This window comes from Pyxicephalus adspersus, chromosome 4 (genome assembly GCF_032062135.1).
Source record: "Pyxicephalus adspersus chromosome 4, UCB_Pads_2.0, whole genome shotgun sequence".
NCBI classification, from domain to species: Eukaryota; Metazoa; Chordata; class Amphibia; order Anura; family Pyxicephalidae; genus Pyxicephalus; species Pyxicephalus adspersus.
The window spans coordinates 92633187-92651011 of NC_092861.1; the positions used below are offsets into that span (position 1 = coordinate 92633187).

At 37.9% G+C, this 17825-nt stretch overlaps 2 protein-coding genes across 5 annotated transcripts in view; one reads left to right on the forward strand and one right to left on the reverse strand.

Moving 5' to 3' along the window:
• Positions 1-1225: 1225 nt before the first annotated feature.
• Positions 1226-14312, reverse strand: PEX3 (peroxisomal biogenesis factor 3). The gene is made up of 11 exons (XM_072410230.1): positions 14192-14312; positions 11889-11977; positions 10885-11016; positions 10284-10365; positions 9363-9406; positions 8464-8588; positions 7573-7639; positions 7419-7473; positions 3776-3988; positions 2306-2402; positions 1226-1768 (listed from the first exon to the last, which is right to left on the reverse strand). Exons 2-11 carry the CDS (start codon positions 11956-11958, stop codon positions 1685-1687), a joined length of 969 nt encoding a protein of 322 aa, XP_072266331.1. The 5' UTR covers positions 11959-11977; positions 14192-14312; the 3' UTR covers positions 1226-1684.
• Positions 14313-14393: 81 nt separating this feature from the next.
• The window catches only part of ADAT2 (adenosine deaminase tRNA specific 2), a 9442-nt gene continuing 6010 nt past the window's right edge, over positions 14394-17825 (forward strand). The window contains exons 1-3 of one of the 4 annotated variants that reach the window (XM_072409016.1): positions 14394-14562; positions 15498-16344; positions 16920-17024. In XM_072409016.1, the coding sequence (XP_072265117.1) occupies positions 16264-16344; positions 16920-17024 (186 nt within the window). In that variant the 5' untranslated portion in view covers positions 14394-14562; positions 15498-16263. Of the gene's footprint in view, positions 16345-16919; positions 17025-17825 lie in introns of all 4 variants that reach the window. The other 3 variants (XM_072409017.1, XM_072409018.1, XM_072409015.1) reach the window with 3 other exon arrangements.

The window sequence follows — 17825 nt, forward strand, 5'->3', positions numbered from 1 at the left end:
AAAGTAATCTGTGATCATCCACCACTGTTGTCTTCCGTGGACGCCCAGGTCTTTTGGCATGGGTAAGTTCGCCAGTGCTTTGTTTCTTTCCCATGATGTACCAAACTGTAGATTTTGCCACTCCTAATATTGTAGCAATTTCTCAGGTGGGTTTTTTCTGTTTTTGCAGCTTAAGGATGGCTTGTTTCACCTGCATGGAGAGCTCCTTTGACTGCGTGTTCACAGCAAAATCTTCCACATACAAGAACCCCTCCCCCCCTCAAATCAACTCCAGGCCTTTTATCTGTTTAATTGATAATGACATAACAAAGGAATTGCCCACACCAACCCATGAAATAGGCTTTTAGTCCAATTTCTTTTGAGCCCCTGAAATGAAGTGATTGTGTAAAAAAAAGGCTTTGGTTCCTCACATTTGTGTGCAATCTTTTTGTCAACCCACTGAATTAAAGCAAAAAGTCCACAGTTGAACTACACCTGAGTTGTTTCATTTAAAATTTATTGTGGTAATTTACAAAACCAAAATTAGAAAAAAGTTGTCTGTTTAAATATTTATGGACCTAACTGTAAAGCTGCGTACACACCTGCAATTTTTCTCGTTGGAAAGGATCTTTCACGATCCTTTCCAACGAGAAAAGACTGCACGATGCATGAACGATGCTGTACATACAGCACCGTTCATGCTCTATGGAGAGGGGAGGGGGAGAGCGACGGAGCGGCACCCTGCTGCGCGCTCTCCCCCTTCCCTTTCATTACGATCGGCTGTCGTCCATCGTCCATGGATCCGCCAGGACGGTCGTCGGACGATGGACGACGACCAACTGTACACACGGCAGATTTTCGCCCGATAATTGGCCGATACCGATTATCGGGCGAGAAAAATTTGCCGTGTGTACGCAGCTTAAGTTGTTTAAAAGATGATGTTTGACCCCTACAATTGGTTATTGCACACAATAAGCCACATCTTCAAATGTATAATATTAGAACTAATGACAGGAGAGAGGACCATATATACTTTCTAATATATTCCTCAAACTACTAGCTGCAAAAAAACAACAACAAATGAACAGATCAAAGCAACCTACCACCAACAGTTTCTATATAACACGTGAAACAATCACAAGTGCTTTTTGTCATCAAACAATGATGGGTGAAGCTGAAATCTGCTATGTGCGTGTGTAGCATTAGGACATCATCATTGATTATTATGGAATATTAAACATATATGTTTATCATCAATAAAATCCCATTTTATTATCAACAGGTTTAGGAATATTAAAATATATTAAAATGCAGCAATATGCTGGTTACAACAATTGAATATTAAGGCTAGTTAAGAGTCTTATCTGAACACAGTGTGTTAGCCATGCCACATTCATTTTGTTTCTAAATTTACTGACTCACATGTATGAAAAACAAAGATTAATACATTATTTAAACTATTAGTTAAAGACTTAGGTTGAATACTTTAAATAAACCTGCAGAAAATGGCATGATGGAAAATATAAAATAAATGTTTGATTCTGCAATGACTGAAGGTGAAATTGTTACAGTAGGCAAAGTTTTGTCAGTATGCAGTGATTTCACGATACTTAAAAATGAAAAAGGAATGGTACGCACAATCTGTAAACATGATTGATCCTCTGGAGAAGAGAGGTCTGGCACACTGGTGCCCAGTAGTGTGATATTACTTTTCCAGTTGCTGGGGGCTGCTAAAAGCCTCATATACGTTGGCAGCAAAGTTCTTCACTTGTTCCATGAGTAGTAGTTCCTGCAGGAAGATCACAATAAAATAAGAATGCAGACAATTTAAAAATATCTGTATAAAACACTGGCAAAGACGTTCAAGCTACAACAGGCTTCATGTATAAGTGTCTAAAGGAAGAAAATACTTTGCTGCCCTGTACACCATGGCAGAATGAAGCAGTGGATTTAATTGGTTGCTATGAGTAAATAATTCAAAACAACAATATAGCTGGATAAAATCCTAGGTATCAATCAAGTATTTAGAATACCTGAGCGTACTTGTAAGTACTAAATTTTTTTAGGTATTTTTACTTATGTCAAACTCACAGATGCTAATCCTAGTCCAGAATCGCTGACTTCACAAATGGATAACAAATTGCACAGGAGACTACACTGCTAGAAAGAGTAATACCAAAAAAATAATATTTTCAAATAAAAATATACTTTATTCTGATTAAACTATTTAGCTCCATGATGGTTATACACACATATACACAGAGTGAGGTCACCTTACAATTATAACAAGTGTTTTAATGTCTAAAAACATTTACATTTTACATACCTGTACAAAGTGATTGGGCATATCGCTGCATATGGAGTGGATCTGTCCATTGACAATAGGAATAACTTTGGCCAGAGGAAGACTAATGTTAGACAGGCTTAAAAAAAAAAAAAAAAAATATATATATATATATATATTTATTAATATAACTACTGTCATAATTTATACATATAAATAATTTATACATGTGAACCAAAAAAACACACCTTCAATCCTGCAGGGCAGACTGTACACTTCGGGGCTGTCTGGCATCTGGTCCCACGTTGTCCCAAAAACCATCCCACGTCACCCGACCCAGGTGCGAGAGCGGGTGATGTAGGATGAAATAAGAAATTTGAAGATCTAACTGCACATGTGTGAGATCGGCAAATGTTCCTCTTTAAGCAAAAAGGCACCTTCTGCACATGCCTGAGATGCTTAGGCATGTGTAGAAGGAGCACCCAAGGGCCTCCCGGGATGATTGACATAGGTATCCCGTAGAATTAGGGGGCGGTGCTGCACCCTTCAAATAAGACACAAAAAAAAAAATTTTTTCTAAATTCTGAATATAGGTACGCTTTAATCCCGAATATTTGCTGTTCCATTATCTGATATCATAAGCCATATCTTTTTTTGTGGCCATTTAGTGTCAGTAATGATTACAAAATGCATTTGGAGCCAAACCTTTTTCTTTCCTTTTACTTTAAATTGAGTAGAGAAAGGTTAAATAGACTAAAGACCAGGGCATATAAATGAGCTTAAGCACCCCCAACCTTCAGAGCACATTGTGCTATACAGCAGTAAAATACCAGGTTCAGTTTGTAGGACCACTGAAAAGGTGTTTGGCAGCCCTAATGCAGTGCAAGAACGTGCACAATGGGAATAAGCATGTACTCACATGCACACGCTTGTGGGACTTTCTAATAACAGTCACAGTTTTCTGTCCTTTTTGAAACCATTGCATTTACTCTAAAGTCTTCACACTTACAGCTATGGCATATTCACATGTGTATGTAAAAGGTAAAGTGGAATCAGTGAAAATTAATACATAATGAACCATATCGTGCCACAATTTACCAAAAAGCACAAACATATGTTATTATATATCACTGTAGAAGTGATATCATCTTTCTGAAATATGACAATAGATCCTTCTATCACTCTCCCTAAAAACGGTGGTGGCTGTTAATTACAGAGCTAGGGTACTGTTATAGCTGTAACTTTTTCTATGCAGTCCACCTATTCTGGATGATTGCATTAGCTGACAGGGAACAATATTATGTTGGATTTCTGTGTCTGTGATTTTGCATGGAAAGGTGGTATGTGGCTTTAAGGCTAAATCTCAGCATACAAGAGATAAAGCTAAGAAGAGTATCAATGGCCGGATTAGACTGAAGTAGACTGAAGCCTACGCAATCATGCAGAACTTCAATTTAATTATTTACCAGATTTCAAAACAAAACAAAGATTTAATAAAAAAAAAAAAGGTACCTTTCTGCTGGACTGTGCTGGATAAGCTCTTGATCGTTAGGTCGAAAGAACTCAGCAATGCTGTCAAGAAGCCTTCCGAAGCCTCGACTTAAGCATGAATTCAACACGGTGGTAAAATCCTGACTGTAAAAGCATCCATTATATAGCAAATAATGTTTGTCAACATATAAAGAAAAATCAACATTTTGCATTTTGCAACAATTGGCTCTGGAAAAATGTACATTTTATTCTCACACGCCAGAGGTAACATGGAGCACTTCAAATTTTTATGACATTTCATGTATCCATTTATTTTTGTGAAAACAAATTGCTCATTTGAAAAAAATGACTACTTTGTAACTTGGGGGGCTATCCTGCAACACACTGCCATAATAAATCTTACGTATGTTTTTTCCCCCCCAAGAAAACTAAAAATTACAGCAGAGCTGGCATTGGTATTGATGGGACTTCCTGTATATCAATATGATGAAGCTGTAGTACATGAAAAATATTTTTTTCTGCAGCTGGAAAACTGGATAGCCAGTGTCTGTATATATTACCTTGAAGGCCCATTGTTTCTTGTCTATTTACCTCTTTTACTGCATGCCAATATATTTTGTATTCAAATCGATTTTATTGCTACAAAGCTAATATAAATGTAAAAAAACACTTCATGTAATATAAAGTGCATTAGAGTTTATTAAACAGAACGCTTTTAGAGAAATCTATATTCTTAAATGTTCTTCCACTTATACTTTATAAAACAAAGAAAAATGCATGCTAAAAATATCCAAATATACAGTGAGCGAAAGAAGTATTTGATCCCTTGCTGATTTTGTACGTTTGCCCTCTGACAAAGAAATGACCAGTTTATAATTGTAATGGTAAGTTTATTGTAGGTGTGAAAGACAGAATACCAACAAAAGAACCCTCAAAAACCCAGTGTTCAAAAGTCAGAGCTTGATGTGCATTGTAATGAGTAAAATAAGTATTTAATCCCTTTGCAAAAGATTACGTAGTACTTGGTGGCAAACCCCTTGTTGGCAATCACAGAGGTCAGATGTTTCTTGTAGTTGGCCACCAGGTTTGCACACATCTCAGGAGGGATTTTGTCCCACTCCTCTTTGCAGATCCTCTCCAAGTCCGTTTCGAGGCTGATGTTTGGCAACTCAAACCTTCAGCTCCCTCCTCAGATTTTTTATGGGATTAAGGTCTGGAGACTGGCTCGACCACTCCATGTGCTTCTTCTTGAGCCACTCCTTTGTTGCCTTGGCTGTGTGTTTTGGGTCATTTTTAATGCTGGAATACCCATCCACGACCCATTTTCAATGCCCTGGCTGAGGGAAGGAGGTGCTTACCGAAGACTTGATGGTACATGGCCCCAGCCATTGTCCCTTCGATTTGGTGAAGGTGTCCTGTCCCCTTAGCAGAAAAACACCCCCAAAGCATAATGTGTCCACCTCCATGTTTGATGGTGGGGATGGTGTTCTTGGGGTCATAGGCAGCATTCCTCCTCCTTCAAACACAGCGAGTTGAGTTGATGCCAAAGAGCTCAATTTTGGTCTCATCTGACCACAACACTTTCACCCATTTCTCCTCTGGATCATTCAGATGTTCATTGGCAAACTGCAGACGGGCCTGTACATGTGCTATCTTGACCAGGGGGACCTTGCGGGCTCTGCAAGATTTCAGGCCTTCACGGCGCAGTGTGTTACCAATTGTTTTCTTGGTGACTATGGTCCCAGCTGCCCTGAGATCATTGACAAATTCCCGTGTAGTTCTGGGTAGCTTTGTCACCGTTCTGCTGATCATTGCAACTCCACGAGGGAAGATCTTGCATGGAGCCCCAGACCGAGGGAAAATGACAGGTATTTTGTGTTTCTTCCATTTGCGAATTCTCGTGCCAAATGTTGTCACCTTCTCAGCAAGCTGGTTGGCGATAGTCTTGTAGCCCAGTCCAGCCTTGTGTAGGTCTACAATCTTGTCTGTGACATCCTTGAACAGCTCTTTGGTCTTGGCCATGGTGGCTAGTTTGGAATCTGATTGATTGATTGATTGCTTCTGTGGACAGGTGTCTTTTTTACAGCTACTGTAACAAGCTGGGATTAAGATTACAGAGGGTGCTCCTAACCTCAGCTCCTTACCTGCATACAGGGAAGGCACCAGGGAGCCTAAAATCTTGCTGGTTGATAGGGGATCATATACTTATTTCACTTATTACAAGGCACATCAAGCTTTGACTTTTGAGCACTGGGTTTTTGAGGGTTCTTTTGTTGTTATTCTGTCTCTCACAGCTACAATAAACTTACCATTACAATTAGAGACTGGTCATTTTCTTTTGTCAGAGGGCAAACGTACAAAATCAGCAGGGGATCAAATACTTATTTCCCTCACTGTGGATGTGCAAACACATGCAGTTCAGAAATGGAAAAGGATCTGGGGGTTCTGGTAGATCATATACTTAATAACAGCATGCAATGCCAAGCTGCAATATCTAAAGCTAGTAAAGTACTTTCTTGTATTAAAAGAGGAATAGACTGCAGGGATGGAAACATAATCCTGCTCCTGTACTAAGCATGGGTCAGACCACATCTGGAATATGCAGTCCAGTTTTTGGCACCAGTTCACAAAAAGGAAATTGTCGAATTGGAGAGAGTGCAGAGAAGGGCAAATAAATTAATAAAAGGATAGGAGGTGAGAGAGGAGACGTTTAAGGAGGGATATGATCACCCTGTATAAATATATAAATGGTCCATATAGAGAACTCTCTTCCCCATTATTCACTTTGAGATCATTAAAAAGAACAAGAGGGCACTCTTTGCGTCTGGAGGAAAAGAAGTTTTAAGCTCCGGATAAGGAAGGGATTCTTCACTGTAAGGTCTGAAAATGTGGAATCGGCCCCCTCAGGAAGTAGTTTCAGCAACTACTATAGATTGCTTTGAGAAAAAGCTGGATGTTTTTCTGGAAGCACAGAATATAACTGGGTATTAAGGCTTTAAAGTAAAAATAACAGTGACTGTTGATCCAGGGAACATCCGATTGCCCCATGGAATCAGGAAGGAATTTTTTTCCCGTTGAAGCAAATTGTACCAGGGTTTTTTTTGCCTTCCTCTGGACCATCTATGTCTTATAGAGTTTTATATCTGGGATATGTTTATTTCCCTAGTGGTTGAACTTGATTAACTTATGTGTTTTTTCAACCTAACCTACTATGTAATTATATGCATTTGTTTAAATTTGTAGTGACAGAATAAAGGCTTTCAACCGCAAAATTAAGTCCGCAAAAGGCAATGCCAGGCAAAAGAAACAAGAAAACTCTAAATTTTTTTTTTAAATATTTTCTAGTAAAGAATCCAAAAATAGATAACACTGCCGTTGTTAATCTGCTTCTGAAAATTCAAGTTGCCTGGCTGGTATGCTGTACCAAAACCTGCAAATAATGTCAATGAACTGTAATGAATGTGCAGGTTCAGAAAGCAACATCAGAATAATTTTTTTCATGCCTATCCTACGAAAGGTTATTTTTTAATGAGCGCCAACTGTAAAACCTTTTGAAATTAATTACAAAATGTACATGCTACTTGACAGTAGTTTATTTATTTTGCAGCAGCAAATTTTCTGGAAGTGTGTGATCTGTGTGATATCTTGCTCTAAATAAACTCACCTGCCAAGTACCTTCTGCACAGCTTGTTTTACTAATGTTATATGTTCTGTTAGGCCTGAGGAAAAAACATAACAGATCATGTCCCCACTTCTTGCAGCAGAACAGATATTCTTACACTGTGAAACTGTCTGACATCAGATACATGATATCCTACCATCTCCTAATAGGTGTTGAATACTAGACAAATACTGTTGTTGCACCTCTGGGGATGCTTGGAGCCCCTGAAAAAGAAAAAATGTTTTACTGTATGGAGTTGAAGTTTTAAAATGTAAAAAAAAGTCACAGAAACTTTGAAGGAGCAGCATTTAGTGTTAGAAGTAAAATCTTATATCTACAGCAAAACCTTTTTTGCCCCTACTCTATCCAAAATCGATACAATGTGTACAACCTGTATCAGTTGTTTTTTTTTTGTGGTAAAAATAGTGTGTCATTGGGGAAATGCTTCCTCACTCCCTGTCCTGTAGACACAATAGGTGTGAATAAAGTTCTCTAAACTGGGGGGAATATCCACCTAATTGTTACTGGAACAAGCAGCAAACAAAGGAGTACAAAAAGGGCATTCTGACTGACTGAACTAGATGTTGAGGGAGGACAAGAACAAGAGACGACGCAGACGCATCAGTGGCACGGGAACACCTAGGTTGTGGGCTCTCTCTAGGGTATGCCACTGTGATCAATTTAAAAAAATTTCTATTTTACCTTTAAAATTGGTATATCATTTTTATATATATTTTGGTATGGACCCAGGGTAGAACAAATATCTAACTGCTGTTAGAGTCCCACATTTGTTACTTATTTGTTTTGCTCCAGGGTGACTAAAAATTTCCAAGGCAATAGGGGGTTATATTTACAAATAGCGAGGGAGAAACTTCCACAATAGACAAAACAAAAACTCAGTTTATTATGGACACGTTTCAAAAATTTCTACAAAAGTATAGATCTCTCAAATACAAAAGGATAAATGTTAAGTATCTTGGAATATATAAACACTAGTTAAACAAAAAACATAAAATATGGGTGGATACAGGTGGGTTCATGGACTTACATTGCAGGGCTTTTCTACAGACGAATTATCCAGATAGATATATCCACCGATAATATTTAGCTGAACACGAAGAAGAACAACTAGCATACAAGTACTGTACACTGCTGCTATACTCCTGGTGAAACCTGAGAAAAACCAGAGTAGTATATACAATTGGTAATTTGACAAGATTTGATATTATTCATTCATAGCCTAAAGGCGCAACCAAAGATGCAACTACTGAACAAAATGGGAATGTATCAATCAGACTTAACATTACATACAGCCTAATATTTTGTTCTGTTGTATTAGTACCTATATTGAAAGCACTTTTTAGGAAGAAGAAATCATAATGTAAAATAAAAAGTGATATATATTTGGGGTACTCCAAATACAACAAAAGGTTTGCTAGTATAATCATCAGATCAATGATGTTCAAATGCTAGAGTAGACAGTATTACTCTGTGGGCCTGATTTATTAAAGCTGTCCAAGGCTGGAGAAGATATACTTTAATCAGTGAAGCTGGGTGATCCTTAAAACCTGGAATCGATTCAAAGTAATTTGCTATTTGTTAGTAAATGTTTTTAATCCTGGACCAGATCCATTCCAGATGTTTTGGATCACTCAGGTTCGTTTAAGAAAGTGTGTCCTCTCCAGTCATGGGGAGCTTTAATAAATCAGGGCCTTTGTGTCTAATTCCACTAGCCTAAACAAATTGTTCCAGAGTTTTGTTTTCAGCTTTCCTATACAATGTATGCCTTAAAATAATAATGTTAACAATTTGAACCATATAAAGTTTGATCAGCTTATTTTAAATTACACGTAATAGCATTTTACAGTGATAAATAAACAATGGAAATTGGCTACTGGCCAAATAAAAATGTTTAAGAAATAGGCAAAAAAGTCACATTATACTTACTTATAATCTTTAAATCCTCCCAAATTTCTATCTTGTTTGTCGGTCTGTAGTACACAACAACAAAGAAATTAAGATTAAATAAATAATTCCAACAAACCTCTTTTTTAACATGTATTTATTATAATTTTGTATGAAAATACAAATAGGAATCAGCACAGAAAATTGATTAAAACACCTACATGTTTCATACTAATAAAATAGTTTTTCAAGCTGATGAATAAGAAATGCGCAATTTATGAACAATGTATCGAATCCAGAAATAGGGAATAACATTCAAACATACGTAACACTGACCAAAGTAACCAGGAGATTTAGGTAGTTCGTTATACTTGCTCAAGAATGATTCAGATGTTGGGCCCCAGCCACATGTCCATATGTAGTGACCAAAAAAAAGAAAAAATCCTAACAGATAGATGTAGGGTTTTCATTGGCCTTTTAGCTCCTCATATACACAGTGAATATTGGAAAACCAGATCTAAAACATTCATAAAAACACTGTGAACATTTTATATTGTACAATATGTATGAAAGAACTCGGCAGCATGTACAAAACATTTGCACAGCTTTCACTATGCATTTGTCAGTCTTTAAGCTAAGCCCAATTAGAGGACATTATACCTAGATCTACACTTGGAGTGTTGGCTACCACTTGCTAACAAGCTCTAATCGACTTTCAAAAAAGTACCGATGCTTGCTGAAACCTGTGTTCAGCTTGTTTAAAAACAGAGTCTACATAACCAATAAGATCTTTGCCAACTATCTTCAGCTGGAGCCAAATTTTACCTTAAAGCCTTCAACAAGGCTTCTTGAAAGATTTGAAAATGGTTTTATATACACCCTACTTTTATACAGACTGTGAGGTTTTTTATTATGACGCTTTATGTGAGAATAAAGCAGAATAAATCATTTCAATAATAGTACCTGCTTTTCAGAAGACTTGTTAGGCTCTCGGAATTCAGCTGTTGCATTAAAGCTTCTTTTAAAGCAGGCAGCATTGATAAAACTATAACGAGAAAAAAAAGAAGTCAATGTTCTAGTACATAATTTTATAGTAAAAAAAGATGAAATTCTGCGATACATACTATATTGCATTGACATTACTGTATTTTATCTCCAGCTTACTAAATGATCACAGTCTTACTGTGGTTATGGAGAACAAGTGAAAAAATATAAATTTACTGTCAGATAAAGTACTTCCTAACAAAATATTAAGCCTTAAACAGAGATTAAATCTTGTCAGAGACGGTTTTCTCTTCTGGGCACAAGTAGCTTTTGAAATCAATAAATTTCATGTCACCTTCTTATTTAGAAAAAGATATAGTTGTCAAAATTCTGGAAAAGTATTCTGTTGAAGTACAACATTCAACAATGGAAATTCCCACAGAAAATCAAGCTCGCCATTGTTGAGTAAAACACCCCATATTTTAATAAATCAAAAAAAGACAGTATAAAATAATAGAATACTTTGAATGTTAACAATTTATTAGTTTCTTAATGAGGGCAAATTATAAAAAATGCTGACCTGTCATATTGCATGTTCTCTGGTTGCTCTCAAAATGATACTGCCTCCGTGCCTGTGCAATGTACTCAGCAGCTTCTCTCTCTTGGATTTCTCTAATTTTCTTTTGTGCATACTTCCCAAGGAGATAAACACCTGAAAATGTAAACCTAGTGGATTATCTTTGCATACTTATTTATCACAAATCTATACAGGTTTACCATTACCAGCCCACCAATGCTCTTTCCAACCCCATGTAAAAAATTAAAACTCTTAAAAGAAAACATATAGTATGAGAAATACACAGACTGCAGTTGCTGAAGTTGCATTGTAAAAATACTAGATGCCTGGCTTTCATGTTAAAATAATGGTTTTGGTAATTTCGGAGTCAAACAACAAGTACAAGTGGTATAAACATCAAGTTCTGATCCCATTGCCTGCACTTTTTTCTGGGGTAAAGTTGAAAAAAAAAGTCTGGGAAAAAGCTTGACACCAAAATTTTTTTTAGGAGAGAATCGTTTTCTAGTCCTAATGTCTTGACCGGAGCACTTTTACAGAAACAAGTGATCCTTGCTAGCCATGCACATTTAGTTATCTGTCATTGAAAAGAAGGCCATCTGTAGAAACTGGTGACACCCTGAAAATGACCACAGTACCTTTACCATTACAACCTATCTACTTCTGTGCTGCCAGTTTATCTTGTGTCGGGGAGAAGGAGACCACAGTTACACTAAGCAAGGAAAGACTGGGGCTCCATCAGGGTAAGCCACATACCTTGTTTGCCCCTTTGTTACTAGCCCTGTAGAAAGGTTTTGGGGAAAGCAAAGGAAAAAAGCATCAAATTATATATATATATATATATATATATATAAAAACTCTCCTCATTCTGGCTTGCATGTTCTCACTCATCTAATGCCATTCTACTTTTGGCCCTTCCTTGGCTAAATAATATTACACAAAGCACACTATATTAAATAATATTAAAATTATGTTTACTCATTGAATTTGAGTTGATATTAAGAAATTACCTCCTGCAAATGCACCAACAAAAAGGAATTTTTTCTTGTGACGTTTTAAGAAATTCCAGACAGACAGCATGGCTAAGTTACTCAAAGATCTAAAATGGAAGAAGAGGACAAAGTGTAATTTCAATGTAGCAGAAATCATTTTGTTTTATTGCACATCTTCAAGGTTACTGTTCCTGTACTTTCCTTTACTACCTTACAAACGGCACTGATTGTAATTAAATACTTGAATACTTTAATGAGGAAAGGTAACTGCTTTGTTTAATCAAGAAGTGTATTTATATAAATATTTGGTGTTTTTTGCATTAGATTGTGTTTAAAGGAGACATTCCCCCCTTGCCCATGCAGGCAGTGTGCAGGAGCAAATGTAGCAAGAAAATAACTGGGGTGGGGAGGCCTTAACAATCACACGGTCACTTTTCCTAAATGAGAAATGTGACATTGCCCCTCTAATACATGCACTAAATATTGCTGTATACTTAGTGGGGCTACACAAAGTTGTAACTCATTGATCCTCCTATTTCAAAAAAAGGCTATCAAAAAAGAAATGTCTGAATGAAAATAACGGAATCTCTAACAATAAATGATGCACCTAGGCTATGTCTTACACATAACATTGGCGGCAACAGCAAACAAGTTTGTTTTACTTCCAATAATAATGATTTGATAATGGTGTAAAGCAACCAATTGGTTTACATAAAGTGATTTTTAATGACAACTATGGTAAAACATATTCAGATATTTGCACAATATCATAAGAAATCCCCCCAATAAATGTGCTTTTATTATATATCAAGGCTTTGGGGACACTTGAAGTGATTTATGTATGCAACTGGATCCATGTAGTCTAGAAGAACAAGTTTAATGCTGGATGATATATCTCAACAGGTTTTATAAGACACTGTTGATCAGGATAAAATCCAACCAGTGAATATGAATAGTTCAACTAGTTCTGAAATTATGTATCTCACCGAGCAACCCAAATCTGTTTGAAAATCACTAAATATAAAAGTATGAACAATGGAAAATCTTTATGAACCCAAGCTACCATTGGAGAGGGAGTATCTCAAATAGTAAATATACAGAAATGTTGTACTCATAAGGAGCAGCAGTGTCAGTGGTGTTGCTGCTGCTGTATGCATAGCATCTGCAGTGATTGACAGTGCAAATGCTTCTGCATGAACAGAACCTACAGTAAGTGGCAGTGGCATTTCTCCTATATGCAAAGCATCTCCAGGGAGTGGAAGTGCCAATGCTTTGGGTGCACAATAGCCCATATGAGTGTAAAAGCTGGCTTGCACAATGCTTAGAATGAATGACTTGCAAATGGTGTATAAGTAGCAGTGGCAACGCTGCAATGTGAAGAGCTCTTGCAGGTAGTGGTAGAGCTTATACCACTGTATACACAGAACCTGCAGTAAATGGCAGTGCAATGCTGGTATATGCGTATAACCCACAGTGAGTGGCAGTGCAATGGATGCAGTATGCAGTGCACTTGCAGAGAGTGGCAGTACACATGATGGTGATGCACAGCATCCAAAGTAAATAGCAAAATAATGTTGCCCTAATGCAAATAATTCCGTATGCACAACGTCTACCAAGTGGCAGTGCAAATGTAAACATTTGGACAATGTCCACAGTGGCTGGCAGGGTCAATAGTGCTGTAGGCCAGCACTAATAGTAAATAGAAATGATGCTGCTGATGTATAGCAACCAAGTGAATGGTCACTGGCAGTACTGATGAATTTAAAGTGTCCACAGTAAGTATGGATCACACCAGCAGCACCAATGATGCAGCATGCACAGTGCAAGCAGAGTGACAGTAAGTATAGACTGCAGAGAATGGCAGTGCCAGTGCGGGTGTTCATGCAATGCCCACAGTTGTAGGCAGTGCTGCTGTATATACAGTGCCTAGTAGTTGTAGTGTCAATCATTGTGTATGCATAGTGCACAGTGAGTGGCAGTGCCAATGCTGCTGTATACACTGTGCCCTCAATAGGTGGCAGTGCCAATGCTGCTGTATACACTGAGCCCTCAATAGGTGGCAGTGCCAATGCTGCTGTATACACTGTGCAAATGATATTCTAGTATACATCTAGCAATGTCAGCAGCTACGTTGGTGTATGCACCGTGCCCTCAGTGACTGGTATACATGACAGGTCTCGGTGTGACCAGTGACTGGCCCAGGTTGCAGATGGTAAGCAAGCAGCACATGTGTGTAAAGATATATGTCCAGTTTATCTATAAATTAATGCCATATAACATGCTTACAATCCCAACCCTCTAACTCCGCAATATAGCAGTACCTTCTGTGTAGATTTTTCCCAGATCTCCCCGGGCTGACTTGTTAATCTTTCAGCAGGTTCTATTTCCCACAACTCCTGTGTCTCCCTCTCTCTCTCAACTATTTCCTGCTTTCTGCGCTTCAAGCCTCCTTATCGTTGTTTGTACTTCCTGGGTCCGTGCCTCGTTCTCGTTTTCTTAGTCTCCCAAACTCGCGCTGTAAAACACAAAATTTTGTGCAGATTAAAAACAAAACTTTATTAAGATATTTACATATGACACTCGAAATCCCAACATATCAAGCAGACTACGATAGTATTTTCCTGCTGTCCTTGTTGCCAGAGACTCAGCAGAAATAGGGACGAGGATTGAAGAGGAGAAGCAGGAGCTAGAGGTGAGATGTGGAGAGGAGAGCTCCTTAAAAGATTTATATGTCTGGAGCACAGAGTTGGTACAGTTACGTTGCTGATTATGTAAATAAATAGAGACCACGTGCACATATACATAGGGCTGTGCACTAAATACCAATGGGACCACCACACGTGATCTGGGTATCATCCAGCTTTAGGGAATACAATATAAGTATGCTGTGATCATCAACTATGTACAGGATACCTGTATAGCTGGAGCTTTTGGATTATAGGCAGCAATTGTTTACTATAACATCAATACAAACTCACACTAAACCATCTTTGGAATTATATAGCCACAAGGTTTTTATTACATTTACCCTTGTAAAGCTCTTAATTTCGGCTCGAGTTGTGGGCCCATTCACCACAACTCGGGCCGAAATTAAATTACACTCCATGGCACAATCCTCTCCTTTAAGAAGATATTTTTAAACTCAATAAATTAGTGGGGAAGGGATGGAAAGCTCCGATGGGTAAGTCTCTTCAAATGTACTTTTTCTCCAAATTAGTCCTCTATTTATAGTTGACTACGGGCAGGGAGAACCGGTAAGAAGAGCAAAAACAAATCCTAGATCCTCATTGGATGCTGATGATGTAAACACCTGTTTAAAATCTTAGGGACTGGGTGGAAATATTTAAAGCAGACCTAAATTCACTGTTTTTATTTTACATGAAAGAGTAGACAACCCTTTTATATTGTTTAAAAATCTTTTTTTTTTTTTGAAGCACCTCTTTTTTCTGTCTTGAGTACAGCAAATGGGAGCGCAGAGCATCCCAGGATACCTATGTCACACATCCATCCGGAGGCTCTTGTCTGCTCCTTCTGCGCATGCCCGAGATCAGCATTTTCCTTCATTATGGGAGGATGCCGATCTCACACATGTACAATGAGATCGGCTCTCTTTTTCCCCCTTTACAGCGGGCTACTTCACCCTATCTCTCACCTACGCAGTGTGAGATCAGGTGACGTAGCAAGAAGAAGAACGAAAAAGGAGAAAGAATTCCAGGACAGCACAGGACCAGATTGAGGAAAGGTCTTGCGCGTTTGAGGGGTAAGTCTGATTTTTTTTATTTTTTGGTTTAGTTCTGCTTTAAACTGGGAGAGAGGCCTAATGCTAGCCCCCAACATGCTGACATCATTCTATGTTGCAAGCTATGCACTATGCCATGCTTCCTGGCCATTTTTTGCTGGTGGGGTAAACAGGTAAACAGATCCCTGCTTATACTCTTGTGTAGAGATTTTATATTAGTTGTGGGCATTGATACCAAGACAGTGTTTGCATGCAAACTTCTCTAGGTAATGCCAATTTATGATTTACCTCCTTGATTAAAGTGAAGTAAATAAAAGAAGCAAACCAGAGGCAGTAGATTGGGGGGGGGCTTGATGATGTTTGATGTCCCCCAGCCAGAATATTTAATTAGCCACAGAGTCTACTTCACAGTGAGAAATTCACAGAGACAAAAATAAAAGCTTAAATAGGGGAAATATAGAACCTTTTTAGTGTTGTCAATTTCCCTCTTGTGGATTTTTTCATTTCCAGATGGGTAAAATGTCTTGCTAGAAAAGGTAAAGAGGAAATCTCTCCAATAAACCCCAATACGCGGGATGTTTTTAACATTGCATGTGAACATACCATTGTTAATTTTCAAATATATTATTAGTGTTATTGCTGTAAGAAGTAGAGATGGATACAACAAATATTCCAGAAGAACCATCAGAGATGACTGAAGAGATGAAAAGTTGGATGGAGAAGGCTTTTCAGATGGTAGGTACAACTGCAGAAGACACACTAACTCCTGTCAATGTGATACTTTCTTACATTATCCACATCCCATATCCCATAACCATACCATCTTGCCATTTATTAACTAAATCTTTTGGACTATGTCTGCGGTGCACACTAAGTGTGTTGTAATGCTGCAATTAACATTTCCTTTTCATCCAAAACAACCTTTAGACAATCCTTACTTTGTAAGACTGCTGCAGATCTATATACTGTATGTACCTGTTCACATCCTCTGTTTGGATTCAGACACCAGCAAATCCTTAGACCCTTCTGTTATGCAAATAATCACCACAGTAGGCAACATTTAGTAGGCCTACCTTTTTTATATGACACACATTGCATTTTCTGTCTCTAAGGAGGATGTGGAGGAAGCCAAGTCACACATCCACCATAGAACCTGTGGTCAGTGTTGGAATACTAGAGCACCGAAACATGCATCAGCCACACTTCCATGGTTGTCAGATGCCAAACGTTTAGACGCAGTTCTGATTTGGTAAACCACTAGAAATGTAACTCATTTTTTTGCAGTGTCATTTATGCATATTCTGTTTTAGGCCCAAGATGCTTTGGATAATGGGGAGGTCCCTGTTGGATGTCTCATGGTACATGACAACCAGCTGGTGGGACAGGGAAGAAATGAAGTGAATGAGACAAAGAATGTAGGTTTTAATGCATTCACTAGTAAACATATATGTTTTAATGCATAATGTTTTGGGTTTTATCTGAATGGGTATAATATATTAGTGGATTACCTATTAATACTAATTCATTTTACCACGAGATTCTAAATAACATATTTAACGTATTTTATGCATGGTGTGTAGTTTTATATTAGCAAATCGATGGGTGTGAATTTGCTTTTGAGATGGCAAATGAGATTGCTGCTGAGCATCTCCCTCTTGGATGGGATGGCAGCCCCAGCAGGTACCACCATACTATTTAGTTTTACTTTGTTGTAAGCTTTAGCCACTTGGATGGAAGGCAATGATCAGAAAGCAAAGCAAGATGCTGCTTTAAGGAAAGGTTGGGACACATCTAGGTAGAAATAGTAACAAGCAGGGATGTGGAATTGGTACAAAAACCCTTCGACCCATTTTATGACACCTCCAACTCCTCTAATTTATATATGCTGATGTATGCTAATGTTCCATGTTGATTGAAACACTACATACAGGGCATTTCATAATTGCCAAAGCTCAGCCTTTGTAAAGCTATAAAAAGACGGGGTCTGCTTTTGGGAACAAGAACTCCAGGCCAGGAAGCTGACACTTTACCCTATTGATCAGCCTGTATTTTCCAGCATGTAAATCAGTAAAGTTCATGCCTAAATTTTAAACTTACAGCGTACCTAAACTCAACATTTTTACTTTACATAGAAGGGTAGACAACACTTCTATATAAAGTAAAACAAACACCAACAATAAGTGCAACACCCTTAAAAAAAAAAAAAAAAAAAAAAA